Source organism: Hippocampus guttulatus, chromosome 9 (genome assembly GCF_054856545.1).
Source record: "Hippocampus guttulatus isolate MCC_2025c chromosome 9, RoL_Hgut_1.0, whole genome shotgun sequence".
NCBI classification, from domain to species: domain Eukaryota; kingdom Metazoa; phylum Chordata; class Actinopteri; order Syngnathiformes; family Syngnathidae; genus Hippocampus; species Hippocampus guttulatus.
The window spans coordinates 10,716,093-10,734,071 of NC_141269.1; the positions used below are offsets into that span (position 1 = coordinate 10,716,093).

At 42.0% G+C, this 17,979-nt stretch overlaps 1 protein-coding gene across 5 annotated transcripts in view; it reads right to left on the reverse strand.

The window, feature by feature from the left end:
• Positions 1-17,979, reverse strand: part of doc2g (double C2-like domains, gamma) — a 32,281-nt gene that overhangs the window by 3,687 nt on the left and 10,615 nt on the right. The window contains exons 6-12 of one of the 5 annotated variants that reach the window (XR_015101813.1): positions 12,030-12,156; positions 11,598-11,654; positions 11,080-11,204; positions 4,453-4,534; positions 3,827-3,923; positions 1,798-1,896; positions 429-524 (exon numbers count right to left, since the gene is read on the reverse strand). Coding sequence is in view for 2 of the 5 variants with exons in the window: in XM_086119866.1 (XP_085975992.1) it covers positions 445-524; positions 3,827-3,923; positions 4,453-4,534; positions 11,080-11,204; positions 11,598-11,654; positions 12,030-12,156 (568 nt within the window). In the remaining 3 variants the exon portion in view is untranslated. Of the gene's footprint in view, positions 1-428; positions 525-1,797; positions 1,897-3,826; positions 3,924-4,452; positions 4,535-11,079; positions 11,205-11,597; positions 11,655-11,771; positions 11,807-12,029; positions 12,157-17,979 lie in introns of those variants that run through there. The other 4 variants (XR_015101812.1, XR_015101814.1, XM_086119866.1 and 1 more) reach the window with 4 other exon arrangements.

Consider the following 17,979-nt stretch of genomic DNA (forward strand, 5'->3'; position numbering starts at 1 on the left):
TGAGCATGATGGGTGGGAGGTGACAAATATGCAGGAAATGAGCCAGGTGATGGAGCAAGAGTCTGCAAGAGAGGCACAGCCATTTGCGACACCGGGGGGTTATGATACAGCCTTTCCCCTGGCTGCCATTGCACAGTTAAAGGAGCATAAAATGCCACAAAATAGCATTATGGTGAGGCTGCCTTTAACGGTGCTGTACAAAATGACAGCCACAAGCAAGCGAGCAAGCATGGTTTGTTGATGAGCGACTCGTCTCAGCTCAGAATTGACTCTGCCTGCAACGATGGTCCTGGGGGGCGGTGGAAATGCTCTTCCTTTCCTGCATTCGCTTTCTATGTCCCTTTCTGTTCACATCGAAGAGACAACGTCCGAAGCTGTTAAGGGGGGGGGGGGGGCTCTATAGAATCGTGGCCTCAAAACATTCCCACCGACTCCGAGTGGAGGTCAACAGACGTTCCCTGAGCCCGAGGGCCGCTCGGGAGAACTCGGCCGTCGCTTTGACGGTGGATGGCGAGGGAGAGGAACTGCAGAGGAAGAGGAATTGAGTGATGACAAAGTTCAGTTTGACAGCGAAATAGGAGCAGGTGTTCAGCACGCTCACACAGCTTTGCTCCTCACGAACCCTCCTGTGCGTCAAATGTTTACTCGGCTCCGGCAACAGCAACTTCAAAAGCGCCAAGTGTCTGGAAACAGTTAGGTAATTCCTTCTCTATGACTTGAATCCTAAATCAATAATTGATTGGATTTCAAGCAGCATAGTGTGCTAGTGGTTCGCGTATCTGCCTCACAGTTTCTGAGGTTCGGAGTTTGAGTCTCGATTGTATTGCCTATAAATTGAGGTCCCATTGTACTGTATATGCCTTGCAATAGACTGGGGACCAGTTCAAGGCGAACCCAAACTTTCACTCAAAGTCAGCAGCGATCGAAGTGGTGGGCACGTCAGTAAGTCATCCTTCCGTCATTACTTCAAGCTGGTGCAGTCCATAAGTTGTTGTCAACGACAGCCAACCGGCATCAAGAACATAGTCACACGTACAGTATGCCAAAAAAATAAATAAATAAATAAACAAGACACACGCGTGGTGATCGATGAAATAAAAGCTCTGTGGGACAATGCCATTGTGTTTGCTGACGATGACGGACGGACTGGACCAGCCTGAAATAATGACGGAAGGCTGATTGACGGACTGACGTGCCCACCACTCGGTGATAGGCCTCACCCATGAACTAAGCGGTACAAAAATGGATGGATGATTGGATAGACCCCTTAGTCCCACCCGGATCTCGATTATTCACTTTAACCTATCCATTCTGGAAAATTCTATGCTCCTAATTGGTATTAACAGTTTGTGGAATGTCTCCTCCTGTCCTCCGTGGACAAAGCAAGGTCTCTCAGGACATGCTTGAATGAATTTGATATGGAAGAACCTGGGGGCCTTAAATTCAACACTATGAAACACCTTTGGGATGGACAAGATCAGAGATTCAGAGCGGCAGGTCTTCTAAGCACACAACTGTTCATTTAATGCATGGGCACACTCCAAACAACTTGTAGAAAGCGTTCCCAGAAGAAGCGAAGCTGTACTAGCAAAGACGAGATCAAGCCCTGATATTTATTCAAAGGTCACATCCAAAGTGAATCATTCAACTTCAGATTAGATGCTTGGAACTTTTCAAAGACGGAAATGTGGCAGGTACGCTTTAAACAGCACTCGCCTCTCCCGCCTTGTTAATTATTAACACGTTATTGAAGACGTAACTATTTTGGGACGTGAAACTGTCATCTTTACCGCTCACCATTCTTGATGAGGTTCATGATGATGATGAAGAGGAGGACGAGGGTGATGATGATGGTTTGATGATGGCAGCAGCTTCAAGCATCTCAAACACGTTGGCCTGACATGACACATACAGTATAGGTTCTCTCAAGAAAAAAAAGCATCTCCACGGCATCTGCAGGCTTTCCTACGTAGGAGTTGGTGAGTGAGCTGAAGACCCCCCCCCCCCCACACACACACCCATGTGGGGCTGGGAAGCTCAGTTGGTAGAGCATCAGACTTGAAATCTGAGGGTCCAGGCCTCTCTTCATGCCATCGTTACTTTTTGTGTTGTTTGACTTCTGAGGTAGGCTCAGATATTCATCTGAATACCGGCAAAAAGATACAAAAAGCTGATGAAAGTATATAGGAGTACATACTGGTAGGTCGAGCTATTGCAATCATAGCGCCTTTACAAACCGTAGGGTCACATTTCATACAAACGTAAAAAAACCAAACATTGTTAACCACTTTAAATGGTAAAACGTTAAAGGAATGAATTCTTAATTTGAATCATGCAAATTCTTCTCCTCACGTGTTCTTCTGCTAAGACTCCTCATAGAAGAGATTTTTGAATAATTATTGTAATAAAGACAAAAAAAAAAAGTCAAATGGTAAAACCTTGGTTGGACGTTATATTTTAGGTATTTTACTGTCCAACTCAATTTTGAAGCTAACATTTACCAGATTCCAGGGCAGTTAAGACACTATTACCAGCTATTGCTCTCAGTCGACTTACACCAGGCTTCTTCATCAACGCCTTCTAGTTTTCTTCCCAGAGTCATCTTTCTCCCACCACCAATTAACCGAAATGAGAGGCTTCTACCAGTAACTTGTAATGATGACAGCCTCTGGAAGGTTGGTTATCTGGGGCTGTTCGAGTAATGGTCTTTTTATCCCAGTGGCAATTAGAACTCATTGTGTGATCTCAACAGTGAGTCCCTCCCACCAACCAGTGCGCTGCGCACACCCGACGTGGCTAAAAGCTCAGATCAGAACATATGGAGCTCACTCTCGGGGGGGTCTTATTTTCTTGTCCCACCCTTCTGACTTCCGGTCACTCCTGAAACCCCCATGTGCTTTATCTACAGGAAGTCCACACCAAACAATTCCAAAAGCTGTTAAGTGGGAGTCACTCTATAAGCATGAATGCGTGAACACTGCCGCGCCGACAAAAAAATGAATTTAAAAAAAGGCTTAAGCCTCTTACTTCCTTTGTAAATTCAATCCCTCTTTTTGCAAGCGCAATCAGACTCCTCGTGCAACATAATTAACTCTCGATTGCTCGCACTTTTTATGTATCTTTTTCTAAAATGTGTCTTTTACCTCTCCCTCGCTCTCTCCCGCCACCCACGCTTGGCCTGGTTTTGATTTTTGTTCAAATTTGTGCCTTTTTCATTCACTCTTGCACAGCTATCTTCCCAATTGGTATATTCTCCCATCTCTGGTCTGGCCTAGCAAGACACTCCATTGCTAAAAGTATTCGCTCACCTACCTTGAGTTGCATATGTACAAATTTACCGGTAAGTGACATCCTGTTCTTTCTCGGGCAACCCTTTGGCGCTAGACAAGCATCATCACCTCTTATTTTAACTTCAGATATCTGACTTAAGATCTTCTTGGTGTTGTTTTGACTAGTCCAGTTCTTCTCAATTATTTTCTGTTCCACCCCCGAGTTCGCATCCCACTCCCTCCGAAAAGTTTCCTGTCGCGACATTACTTTGCATATGACACGGGTGAGAGAGTTTGGTGTCGATGAACTTGACTGGCCTGCAGCGTCCTTAACGTTACAGGACACATTTGAGATGACTTGGAGAGGAGCTTAAGAACCATGACTACTCGTCCAACATAAGTTTGACTTGATGAATGTGATTCTCGAAGAATGGTCACGTGTTCCAATAAGACTGATACTCTATTGATTGGGAATGGGATGTCACTTGAATTCACTTAAATGTGATTCATGACATGGACAAATACTTTTGGTAACATCGTGTAGTTTGCTACTTTACCTATGAAGTCGTTGCTCATTCCCAAGTCGTAGTCCCACACTGAGATCTCAAGGGTTTTCTTAGCCAGCAAGTCCAACGTCACCTCATAGGAAAACTCCTGTGCGCAATAAAGACACAAACACACTGCATCAAATACATCAGGATGATCACACAATAGCAAAGCAAACGTTGTTGTTTCACAGTTTTGAATCTGTGTCTATTAGCAATAGTGAAAAATGCTGAGCTTTTATTTCAAGGTTTATTTCTCTGATACAACTCGGAAGATTTGTAACAAAACACCACCAATATTTAGTTGCAAATCAGTGACCATCACATTTTGACATTCTTGTTTTGTTTGGTTTTCCAGACTTTCACCATAGCCTCTTAGAGTTGTTGCCTGATTTGAAGAAATTTGAAGTTTTACACTGGCTGAGTCAATCGAGCCTGTTGAGCATTACTTTTACCCGCTAAAGAAGAAGAAGAAGCGGAAGAAGAAGCAGTAGCCTCAAAACAACTGAAAGAGGCTTTGGTGAAAGTCTGGCAAAGCCCCACAAACGAAGGAGGCTACAGTTTGGTGATGGCAACCAAATATTAAGCTAATACAAAGCGATTGGCAACACTCTTCCAATACATGCATGCGCGTGTACCTCGTTGAATTCAGGGTTGAGAGTCTTTTTTTTCACTGACGTCTTATACTTGGACTTTTTCCCCATGTCTGGCTGCAAGATGCTTCGAGGACAAGAAGAAATATTGTCAAACCTTTGGATGATACAAAACTAATCATTAAAAAAAAAAGTCGGACTAATTTGTGGCACTGCATGCAGAAGCCAAATGAAATAATTTATAACCCTTCACTCATTAGTGAACATAATAATCTCACACCATTAGTGACACAATGGGCTACGAAGACACCTTGATTAAGGGCACCTCAACCATGGATGAACGGGGACAACCTACTGCCTGTGCTACTGCAAGTTGGCCACCACCCCAATAGACGCTATGCCACATTTAATCTTTGCATGAATCATCTACTTGTACTTTAATAAACACCCCACAGATGCCTGTCATCTTCTTGGGAAAAAACAAAACAAAACAGATAGTACCTGTAATGACCTTGGCTAATACCACCATGTGTCATATCAAACATCTGTAGCACAGCACACTCAAGCTTGAACAACCGACAACAAACCTTAGGTTCACCCAAAAAGTTGTTTTGTTTTTATTTTAAGAAAGTGCTGCTGCGTGCCGTTGAAGATTCTGGCGCAAAATATGCTGAACATTTCCACAATGACCTGAAATGACTTAAAGCTTTAGGAACACAAAACCAAGTGAGAATGAAAAATAAACTTCGATCCACCATATGGAAATATACAGGCTCTATTGAGATGAAGGGAATTGAAATGATGACCCTGTTAGTTCACGGGTAGGCTTTTTTTTTTTTACCACCTGCCCACAGAGGGTGATTTGAGCTTTTAATTAGCTGGTTTAGGTCGATAGCTTCTGCCACTTTTGGAAAAGGACAGTTATGTACTTTCTCCTCGGATTTCTAGTGTGTGCAGAAAGCAGCAAAATGGCTGACCTTCACGTCATCGCTACATTTCAAACTTCAATCAGGCGAACTTTCACCGTGCAATTAAACAATTTTTGTGGAACTAAATGGTCCGTTTGAATACCAGGGCTCCTTAAAATATATGGTACCCACACTTTTTTTTTGCAATGGAAGTCATTAATCCATCCACTTTTGATCTTTTTCCCCATTTAACAATAAACTTTGCTGAATGCAACTAAATGGAGAAAGCACGTTTCCAATAACTCTTTGGAAGATAATTGTGACCTCGAAGTCCTTTGGACAAAGAAACACAAGCCACAGCGAGATCCTAATCATGCCGAGGTTGGGGGAGTTTTTATGCTCCAGTAAAGAGGCACCAGACGGTTTGCCAGAGGGCAGTGGGAGTCATCTGTGTAAATTCTGAGTCAAGCTTTTCAGGTGGCGCGGTAGCTCCCTCCTTCAGCAACATCTCATAGCCACCCCTGCCAGAGACTGACAGCTGATGCATTGCAAGGACTCGCGGCTGCCACTGCGGCAACGGGATCAGAGGTGGTGCAAAAAAGTGATTCATCATGCGCTTGTGTCAGCAATGAAAAGGAAAGCAGGTATCGGAAACAATTTTCTTCTCAATCCTTCTGTTTGATGAGCGAGAGGCAGACTAATCAAATAAGCAATTGAAAGGAAGCACAGTAGGCCATAAGTTGCCTCAATATAACTGAACTGTCCTTTTAAATGACAAACTTTGTGTGCAAGAAAAATATTGTGAAAAGTAATTTAAGGAAGGCAGTCAAAGACCAGCGGCAATTGAGCTGGTGAGGCTGAAGCTTCGGGAGGAGGCACCGAGGGGATGGGTGAGTGGTTGTGTGTGTTAGTCTGTGCCAAATCTCATTTTGCATGGGCTCCAGTGCAGCGCAGATGGGGGAATTCCAATTTCCCATTGTATCAAACAACTGAATGCGATTGACAATAGCAATGCCTCATCCAAAACCATTTTACACAACTGCAATCAAACTATACTTGAATTCAATGTGCGAAATATTTCAGAACGAGTAGGCTGGTCCATTGAGATAGGAAGGATTACTCCGTCACTTTTTAAAGAGATGTGAATTGGTCCAATGCAGGGATCTCCTGGAACTAACAAGACATTTCTGCTCATTTTTACACTGAATACACTCCACTGAAAGAAAAGCTTAACTGTGACTCGCAGCTGTTATTCATACTCATGCATGTTGTGATTGACATTTTTCCCCTTAATGAATAGTTGGTAGATTCAAACTATAAAAGAAAAGTGACCCATCCATTATCCGAGCAGCTCATCCCCATGAGGGTCGTGGGAGGAAACCAGAATACCCATCTAGGCACAGGGAGAACATGCAAACTCCATTCAAGAAAGCCTGGGCTCGGAATCAAATCCAGTAAGGTGAACCTGTTAGCGAGTTGACCACCGTGCTGCCCAGAAAAGCGACCAATGTTGAGAAAAAGAATGTCATTAGAAAAAAAACTATAACATCACATTTATTTTTGCCCCCATTTTTCATGATCTGAATGCAAAGACTTTAATTTATTTTATTTTTTTTACAAAGAAGGCCTACTTCTATCGAATATTGTTCACAAATCTGTGCGAGAGAGTCTCACTTCTTTGCCGAAATAATCCGATAATTTTATTATATTGGGAGGGGGTCAGGCGGCACGTGGGGGGAAAAAAACAGTCTGTAGGTGGTGGGACCACCATTTGCCGCCTCTAGCCCAACTTTAGTTGGTTGTTGATTGTGGTTTGTGAATGACGGAGGAAATTTTGAGCTTTTGGTGAAAAATGGGTTGGATGTGTGTGGATGAGCTTTGATATTGTGGGCGCATCGTATACATACCTGTAGCTTATATATATTCACACAAGAAAGAGACCCAGGTCAAATTTCAAAAAGAAATCTGAATTGTACTGGTCATGTGGCATGAAAAAAAAAAAATCAGGTACGCAAAAAAAAATCTGAACCGAGCTGTTGTGTGATCGTAGCCTCCTCCTGCCCGATACTACAACATGAGAAGGCCTCATATTTTGTTGCCGATTTGGAATGACATGCAGGACAAAAATAGAACCTCAAGAACAATAATATTTTGAGCGAGTTTTTTAAAAAAAATTTTAAACAAATTAGTTATTGCGCTTTATGTTGGGTCGTTGCTCAGCAATTTTGTGTCGTCCTTGAATAGTAATTTTTATGTAAGAGATCCCTTTGCTCTGGTATAAAAAAAATATAAATACAACTCCCAGTATGTGGTTGGGTTTTGCTCGTTCAAACCCTTTGTTGTTGAAAGCTGAATCTTTTCGTATATATTCAAAAATGAAAGACGGTATATTAAGACACTATGACGTTCACTGGTTCAATAAAGAACCCCCCAGACATATTGACCTATTTTGCCCATATTTAAAATGCCATTTTTGTCATACATCTGGTGAGTAAGTGCATGGTCCTGGTAGCGTTGATGAAAAATTGTGGCCCCATCCATCACTTAAGGTGCCTTTTTCCTCTCTGATCATGAAAAATGGGAGCAAAAACAAAAGTCTTATGTTTATATTTCTTCAGCAATAATTTGTCCTCTCATAATATAAATAAGTAAGATTATTCTTACAAGCCTTCTATGACATACTCTGGCTGCAAAAGATTCATTTTGTGTGTAAATAAATAAATAAATACAGATACGTCTGTTTGCTGCCAAAGTCCTCATACACTTGTACAACATACGGTAGGTTAATGTCATTGTATGCCTCTGAGGCTGATGGAAGAAAAAAAAAAAGCTCGGTTCATACTTTGTAAATGTAAGTGATATACAGAAACAAAACAAATCTATTTTATATTACGATGTATATCATAGACCGCTACATATTCTAGATTACAAGCCATTTTCATAAAATGCAGCAGCTTTCCAATAGCAGTTATTTTCAAGTCAAACTACTCAATTTTAAAACCCACAAGTATACACGCACACACACAGTCTGAGAGGCACGAGATTGGCAGATGTTTCAAGCAGAAGGGACATGGACTTGGTTCCTGGCGTTTAGTCTGAAATGTGTCCCCGAAAGGAGACTTAGTCACGACGCAGTCACGAAACACACATACGCACAAACACACACACAATTGACACAAGAACAGTCCTCTGGATGCAAACGGATGATTTAAAAGAGCAAGTAAGGTGAAGAAGGTTGTTTTTGATGATGAAGGACAATCCTCGGTACAAGAGTAAATAAAGGGAATGATACGGCAATACGAAAGACTTTAATAAAAGGGAAATCAAGAGCGAGATGACATTTCTGTGCACTTTTCTGCATTCGGCGTTTAATGCAAATGGGTAGGATGAAGTAGAATGTAAAAGCGCGGTCACTAATCAATGCTTGAGGGCGAAAAAAAAAAGTGTATATCAGAGAAAGTGTGTGGTCTGTCCCATTTTGCAGACACCTCAGCTCTCTTCCATTCACTGCCTTTCATCAAGTAGCGTAATGCTTTATGAAAAGCCTTCATTGTGTTGTTCCTTCAGTGACTCATGCCGCATCCAGGATGTTTACAGCCATCTGTGCGCCAGTAATGGTCAACACTTCAACTCCAAAGAGAGAAAACAGAAGTTTGTCTCCACTACTCAGTAGACCAGTGGTCCTCAACTAGAAATGCTGTCGGTCCACTTTTTTTTTATTTTTTAATAAGACCAAGGTACCATGCACGGCGGTCATTGGGGAGCAGGGCGATATGCCCATTTAGTATGGTCAAGCCAAGCTTATACAAATCAACACTCCTCACAACCAACCAATAATGGGGTGCGTGAAAATAACAATTATTCACTTTGCCAGTACACAGCAAATAATGAGAGGTATTGTGTCGAGGCACAGGAACTCTTTTATTTTGTTAAGTTGTGCCTGCTTAATAATAGAAATAGCCCTTTTAGGGAAATAAGACATTTTTACTTTAACTTTGTTAAACAGTAGTTGTCTTTTTTTCCCCTTAATTTAACAAAAGCAAAACAAAATACTCATTTTACCAAAATAAATACTAAACATGAAAACAAAAATATCCTTTTCATTTGTACAATTCCCCTTTTCACATCCCCTCTGAAATCACTGAAAAATATATCAGAAGAGGAGTTAAGAACCATTTTAAATACTGACACAAGGGAGCACACGAATGTGCAGTGCTGTTCTTCCACTAAAGGTGAATGCAATGTCTGAGGCATGCAAATATTATTTGAGGACGCCATTGGGATGTTCATTTACCATGTTGCGCTATTCTGCTGTTAAACAGCTGCAAAGATCCCCGGGTAGACGGGAGCAAAACTGCACACAATCGAAACCTCCCGCGATTCGTCTTGTCTAATTGTCTGTGTGCGGCTCTCCTGGGCTGAAGCTGTGAGCACACTGTGGCGTCGCGCATGCGTCTGTTTCCTGACACAATGATCCATTTTGAATGCGTGTGTATTGGGATAGACGCGTGCTGACGCTTACGTATGGACACACCTTAAGCCAATCAGCGCATCATTATCGCCGACATGCCCTGCTCAGCCAGGGTCTCCAGTTAGTCAAAACATTATACACACACAGTCGCGCTGCTGCGGTCCACTGCAATACATCTGTTAGTGCACGCAAAGAATACAACGGATAATTTTAACAAGCGATCGCGGTAATGCGCAGATTATAGTCTAAAAATATAAAATGTATAACGTATAAATCACTTTATAATTTATTATTTTACACAATTTGCCGAGGGTCCGGACAGAGGAGGTCGGCGGTCAGGTCGTGGATCGCGGTCCGCCAGTTGAGGAAGACTGCTGTAGAAAGTGTGACATTGTGTATCCGCATTCTCTGTCTGGTTATGGCCACCCGAACGAGAACCTCTGCAAAAGCTGAACCTTTGCTTATTTTGTGTGAGATTTGGCAGAAAATAACGATTCTGTTCTCTCAAATTCTATCTATCAAACAATGAGACTTGACATATGGCGGAGATGATAATGCAAATTTCTGATTGGCACTGTCACAGAGGTATTCATTTATAAATGAGTTCATTATTGCGAGAGTAAATTACTGCGGTGCAGGACAGCACTGCATCATACCGAGAGCTACTATGCTTTGGCACCCAAACTTGAATGAATATAAATCGTTCCCAAAATGCACACTCATCGGAGAAAGAGACTTGGAAGGGGAAAAAATAGGACAAGAAGTTAAGTTATGTCATTTAGGAAAAGAAACAAGAAAAAAAGGGAAAAAATTAGAAATGAAAACGAAGAATTGAACAAAACAATTTTCAAAATTGGCTCTGGTCATTGCACTAAAATACATTTTGACTTTGTGCTTGAGAATTTTTTGGACTAAATAAAAAGCAACGCTTTTGCTTGGCATCAAATGAAAATTTGAGTTTGAACTGAATCATAAAGAGAACGTGAGACAAAAATACACTCGGCTGTAATTCAAGACATGTTTGTTTTAAGTGTATAGATTTTTTTGTGTGTGTGTGGATTCTTTTTGCACATGAAACAGTCTTTTTTTTTTTTTTTACTTTGTATTTCAAGCTTTTCTTATGTCATGATGACAAGTGATCAGTAGCGAACCCATGTTTTGACCCCGAATGCGGACGTCGTGTCATGTTGTGCATATGCTGCAACAGGAACATTTCAGAGTTTACATATGCAAATAAAGAGAGGAACCAAGTTTTATTCCGAAAAAAAAAAAAAAAACACTGATGTGACTCACATTTTGACAAAGGGGTCAGAGTAGCCATTGGAGTCCATGGCGGCCAGATGGGCGCAGCGTATGATCCCAACCAGCAGGCAGCCCTTCTCCGTGTTGTAGCACAGTGACACCAGGATGCGTCCGCGCTGCCCACAGAGAACACACTCCATTTTACAAAAAATGAACACACGGGAGGGGCACTGGGAGGGAAAAGTACGATTGCAGTATTTAAGCTTTTCAGCATGAAGCACGTGCTGTGTGAAAGTGGACATTGTAGTTAAAGCCTTTGTCTGGGTTGAGGAACAAGCTCTATTCCCCCGAGAGGCCAAAATTTATTCACTTGTACCTCTAAAATCACAAGAAGGGTTTCGATAACACCCAGTGGAGAACCACAGCGGACTAACAAATCGCAACAATTGAGTATACCCTATGAGGTGCCCAGTGTTTCCCTGGGATGCATTTTTTTCCCGTGGGATATTGCGTCGCGAAAGACAAGAGCCAGTTGCAGAAACAGTGAGATGAAAAGATAAAACTGGTACCTCCTCCTCTGCCACGAGCGCTCCCTGTTCCACGGCTTGATTGTTTGATTCTTTGTTCTGGAACCAAAGAAACATGAACATGGAGTGATGCGAGAAAGATCATGAAACTGCTCAGTTCAAGGCATCTCGGCTGTTGGCTGCACAACACAAAGAACGAGAAAATGAAATATGCACCTGGTAGCAAATGAAATCTCTGTTGGATCCATTGACTGGGGTCAAATAATAGAGTGATTATGGATGAATGAAAGATGAATGGATAATTTTACAATTTCGCTTGTACACTGTGCAATGACAGTAAAGATTCCAATTTTAAGCATGGCAAGGACACAATATTATACATCTCAGTAAAATTGACACGGTCCATAGAAATCTATAATTTGTTATTACGACAGCGACACATACAGTACACAGTCTGGCTGAGGGTGTTTGTACCTGTGCAATTCTCTCCAAGCCCATATTATAACGTTTGTTGTCACCCTCTCTGAGCTTCTTCAGGGCCACCCTCACCTCACCGATGAATTCATTTCGCCCAAGTCTGTCCATGTCACATACACACAGCCTATACGACATGAACACAAACAAGACACGTTAGTCCAAGGAAAAACAATAAAAAGAGTATTCGTGAGCACGATTAATCAAGATATTACACACAAGTTGCATGAAACTTGATAGCGGTGCGAACTAAAATGAACCATCTGGGTAAATAAAGAGATTTTGTTTTTTTAAAAGACGAATGCTCCTATATTGCAAATTTAATGTTTATTGATCAACAGACCTCGGGAAAATTGACTTTCTGGACCAACTGTCTCATTTGAAGTCTTCTGGTGATCAGTTGACAGTTTTCTTTAAAAGCCATCTAAGTTCCAAGAGGGAATTGTTTTTGGTTTCCCAGGTTTACTACTTTAATAAGTACAGTTGAGATCATCCCAATACATTAGGGAACGTAGAATCGCAATCTGGTCTAATGACAATAGCGGTGCCAGGTACGTACTGTAAAGAATGTGGGATCACATTGATGTAATTCTCTAACAAGTTCAGCAGAGAATTGATAGTGTAAGTTCTTATCTTAGGGTTACAAGACAAACGTTTGTGAAGAGGCACAGACTTTGTCCTCCCTTTACGAAATCGACAACCTTGTGTCGGCCAGTAAATGGTTTGACAGACTAAGTTTGATAAGGCTCCTCTGATTGTCATATGTATTCATCGTCTTGAAGATATTTTGGAACTCTTTTTAAAACTTTTTAGAAATGGTATCAAGACAAAAAAAAAAACGGCGTGCCTTGGCAAACTGAGGCTAATGTCAGGCTAAGTATCCATTCTGTGTATTAAGTCGCTACTTAGTCGCTCATTACATTTGTTATGAGCTGTAAATCCGTCGAGCTGGTTCAAAGAAATTTATTTACCAAGCACTCTTTCGTGCTGGTGGAGGTGACTCTTTTATATTCTTTCGGATATCCTTTTTCTTGTACTCATGGAAAAAAAACACACACACAAACCTTCCCCTTCAACACTCCCTGTCCCCTTGGATATTTGGCAGTGAAGCTCTGTAAGACCCAGAATAACTCTGACTCATCAGCATGGATTTCTGGTGGTTGATATGCATTAGCTTCATCACATATATGTGCTCGTATGAGGTGGTGATGAGACGAAGGCTGTGGTGAAATGTCACCCCAGTTACGGGCAAAGCGCCTCCACTGAAAATCCTTGCACCCTCTCCCCCACGTTTCCTATGAAAGCTCAACAGATGCTACTGAAGAAATAGGATTTCATGCCATCAACATCGCCTTCAAAAACAACAGCCGACAAATGCAAAGTTGTGATCGTACCCAACCGTCTGACATGAAGTTGGAGCTTTTCATGCTTTTGCACAGCCAGTTCATGGTTGTCAGAGAAAAGGTGATTTTTCTCCCTCTATTCCTGCACAAACAGTCTTGTATCTTTAAAAGACTTCAGCAATAACGGCCACATGTTGCCGTTCTTTTCATCATCATTATCATCAGCAACATCCATCCATCCATTTCCACTCTTCGGTCATCCAGCTGATGAGGCTGGGAACACCCTGGACTGGTTGCCAGGACACATATTGACAAGCCATCATTCCCATACCTATGGACAGAGATTGGAATGCAGAACCTCTCGACACTGTGCTGCTTTTCATCAATATTAAAAGTAAAACTTTCCATTGTTTCTTGCTTCTATATTTATTTCCTATGCCGCACAACTCGGTGCCGATGCCGAGTTCCAATAAATATGAAGGGTTATAGTCCGGAAGATTCAAGCTTTGAGATTCAAGCTGTGACTTTGTCAAAGGCACAGTAAAAACAAAATGGAGGCACTGAGCGCTGAAATTTAGTCGGTGGCTGCTGGTGGAGTTTTGTGTGGGGTAGGCCCTTGACATGGTTGGCTAGCTGGATACGCATACAGAAAAGATAATTCGACGAAATAAAAGTGATTTCTACCATTTTAATTGACCCTTGTGGACATATCCTTAGGTTCACATAACCACATGTCGAAAACAGCAAAAACAATGACAGCCCAGCTTGGATTCAAACCCTCATTCTCAGATTGAGAGGCAAGTACGCTAACTGTTTACCCAAACTTCCAAGTAAGTTTTGTCCTATTCCATCCATAGATGTTGATGAGCCAAAAGCCTACTTTTGCCTTATTTGGCGCGGTACACGAAAGAAATTCAAATTCGAAAAGATTGTTTATCTGTTACATGCCACACGCATGAAGATGAATCGGAATAGTTTTGTTAGTACTGTGTGTGGTGTGCTCTGATTATATATATATATATATATATATATATATATATATATATATATATATATATATACACACACACACACACACACACAGTATATAAAACGCCACTCACAAAAGGATTCGGTTCGACAACCAAACTCAAAAGTTCTCCCGAGCCAGGAATCTCGCGTATTCACACGTGACCTAAAACAAAATGAAGCACTTTCACTGTTGGATATGTTCACTACAGGACATGTTGCAGACTCTGACAACATCATTCGAACATAAGTGTCCTTTTGTCTGATATGCGTAAGTGCTATTTGGATGACTTTGTTGACGGCATTGTCAGTTCTGATATTAAGCTGCAGGGGGTCCAGTATCCGGGACTCCCTTCTATTTGTGTGTCATGACTACTTTTTTCTTGGGGAGTGGTACTACGGTGTTGGATATGGAAAACCCATACGGGGATGTTATCAGGACATGTTGCTTTTCACAGGTAATTCTTCCACAGACAGAACTTCACAGACCTCAGTTGACGATACAATGAGAGGAGGGGGTGGGGGGTGGCTTTGTGCTGCTTCTGTCGGTACAATCTCTGTCAGAGCCGAGTGGGTCAAAATGGGCGTACGACTCTTTCTGTTCATCTGACGGTGTGTTGTTGTTGCTGCTGGTCGTGATGTTGTTGCTCCTCTATCAGAGGCCAAATTCACCCTCGAACTCAATCCAATACGAGATTAAGGATTAAATTTGTCTTTATCTTCTCATGGCAGCGGACAGTACGAGTCTATTAGAAAGTCTGACGGGGAGATAGAATAAGAAGGGAAAAAAAACTGAGGAAAGATAGCAAGAGAAAGGCCAAACACACACACACACACAAGGACAAAGACACACACGCGCATGATGTCTTCATCAAAGCACCTTCACATCTCCCTTCTGTTAACTGGCCTCCTGATGGACATTTTAGCGATGAAATCCAAATCGGAGGCCCATAATTCACCTGCAGTATGCATCAATGTGCAGTTCACAGCTAGTTTCTTGCGCAATGGGATACATAAGAATTGCTGTGAGGGGAACTATTTCCACTCCTCATTATCACTGTCACAATTGTCTAGGATACCTCGGTGCAGAGGCAGACTACAGTGACTGGTAGAGATTGAATGGTATTTGGATGTGATCTTGAATGTCTTCCCCAAAATATATATATTTTTAAAAATCACTGTGCTTCATACTAAGATGCCAAAGCAGGACAATACATTCACGAGAAAAAAAAGACATTTCAATTGAGCTGAATTTGATGAGAAATAAACACAAATATGTCAATGATTCAAACAGACTAAACTGCGAATGTGGGGGGGGGGGGATTTATTTCATCTGTGTCACTTAGTCTAACTTTTCAATCAAGATCTGAGCACCTCGGGCAGCCCTCCTGCATCAATTAAAGGATTAAAGCTGGTGGGAGACCAGCCGAAGTCTTCACTGAGGACATTAATTAGGTTATTCTGCTGGTTCATCCTTAAAAACCGGCAGGACTTCTCTGCCAACTTTCAATTTTACATCGTTTGTAATGTACTAGGCTATTTAAAGTAGATAGATGTGGATATTTGCCATCACATACAGTTCAGTATATGAATAAAATCATTTATTTTGAAAAACACATGGGCTCGCATTTGTGCGTCTGCAAAAATGACCGACTCCCGGTCCAACACGAAATTGGGTTCTGTCTCTTTGCCGTTTCGCCCAGCTAGACCAGTTAATGATTGGAGGGTCTGCACCACCGGCGCGTTCCTTGGAGAGTGTTTGGCTCATGTGGCGTGCGGATCAAACAGAACAACGTCCCCTCATCGCAAACTCAGCAGAGAGCAGCCAAGTAGAATGTAGCAGGGCACAAGCCGGTGAGTCAAAGTCTCTCTGGGGATGAAACTCTGTTTTGCCGTTCCCCAACACTGCTTTGCTTTGCGTGAAATAATGAGCGCAAACTATTTATTGGCTGGGCTGCGGTGCTGGCATACAAACAAAACGAGAGAGATTTTGAGAAGAGATCTCTGATTCTGTCGCTCACCTCCCCTTCATTGATGTGAGCTTTTTCATTGAACTCATTTGCAGTCTGCTTCTACGTGTTCCCGTTCCTTTTGTTTGTTGGCTCCCCATTCACTTAGGGCAGTGCTTCGCAATTACTTTCTGTTACACCACCTCCTTGGAAGAAGAAAACATTTTGCGATCGCCCCTCCCACAACTCTCTCCCCCGACTATAAATAGTATCGTTTGACTAGAAAATCATTCAAAGTACAGCTCTGTAAAACAATTTTCCTCATTAACATGAAATAAAAAGGGAGGAATTGCAAACAAGAAAACCTAACGTTGTTTTTAGTCTGTAAAGACATATTTACAGTGCATCGATTTGCCTGAAATTTATTACCTTGCTATTTAACGATAAACATTCTCTAATTGAACCGTACAATACTGAAAAATTAAATTTAATAAACCTAGGAAACACTAATGAATTAAAATTGATCGGCAACATTCCATCAAGAACATAATATTGAAAACATTTCACCCGACAAAAATGAGACAACATAATTTATGCTGATTTTTGTAACTCAATTGCTACATGGTCACATTTTGCAGTGCACAGCTTTTCGAAGACAACACTTAGCTCCTGCTAGGAGTGAATACTGATAATGGGAGCGCCACTGTCTCCTACTACAATAATAGCAGTAGTAGTAGTGCAATTATACACGTATCTAGTATTCCTTGTGTGTTCTACATACTTGGCCAATAAAGATGATTCTGATTAAAAAAACAACAACAACATGTTCCTTGGCATCACATACGCCCCCATTTGAGTCCTATCGCTCTCCCATTTGAGAAGTACTGACTTGGGGGCATATTCTTCCATGTGCTTAAGTCAAAACGGGTGCTGCTGCGCACTTTTCAACAGCACAGATTCTCCCTTTGGTTTCAGTCAGAGGCTTAGACATGAGAATTAACCATGCCTTGAAAGTGTGGGGAAAAAAAAGGCATGCAAGGAATTGACTTCAACACAAACGGGAGAATATGTCGCTTACTCCTCACTTACATCAATCCCAAAACTCTCTGCAAGGCAGATTCTCTCCATTGACCCCGTCATCTTCCTCCGTCTTAGCATCCCAAGTTTCTTCTTCTGCAAGCCCGTATCTGCCACTTGCCATCAGTCACGCTGCACCCCGCCCCACCCCGCTCACTTTGTTCATGTCTGGAACCCCCCCCTCCCTTTCTCTCTTCACCCCACGCATGACAAGCGGACATACTCCTCCTCCCCCTCCTCTCTTTGGCTAGCCAGCACCACCATGCTGTTTGTGTCTCTGTCCTTGGATAGAGGTCAGACGGGTTTTCTCTAGTTTGAGGGATGTCATGCGCGGTGATGCATTTGAGGAAGCTGAATAAATGGTGGTTTTGTCTGTGGGAGATGAGCTTTGTCTGGGGTGTGTGTATTTTGTCTCGATCCCGAGGAGGAGCCAAACAACGCAGTCCTTCCACCAGTTGCCCTTGACATACACATAGGAGGACACACACACACATGGACACACCCGACTAGCTGCATTTGTGTGTTCGGGGGAGATAAATGCAGTGAGCGTTTCTGTGTGTCTGCTTGTATTTC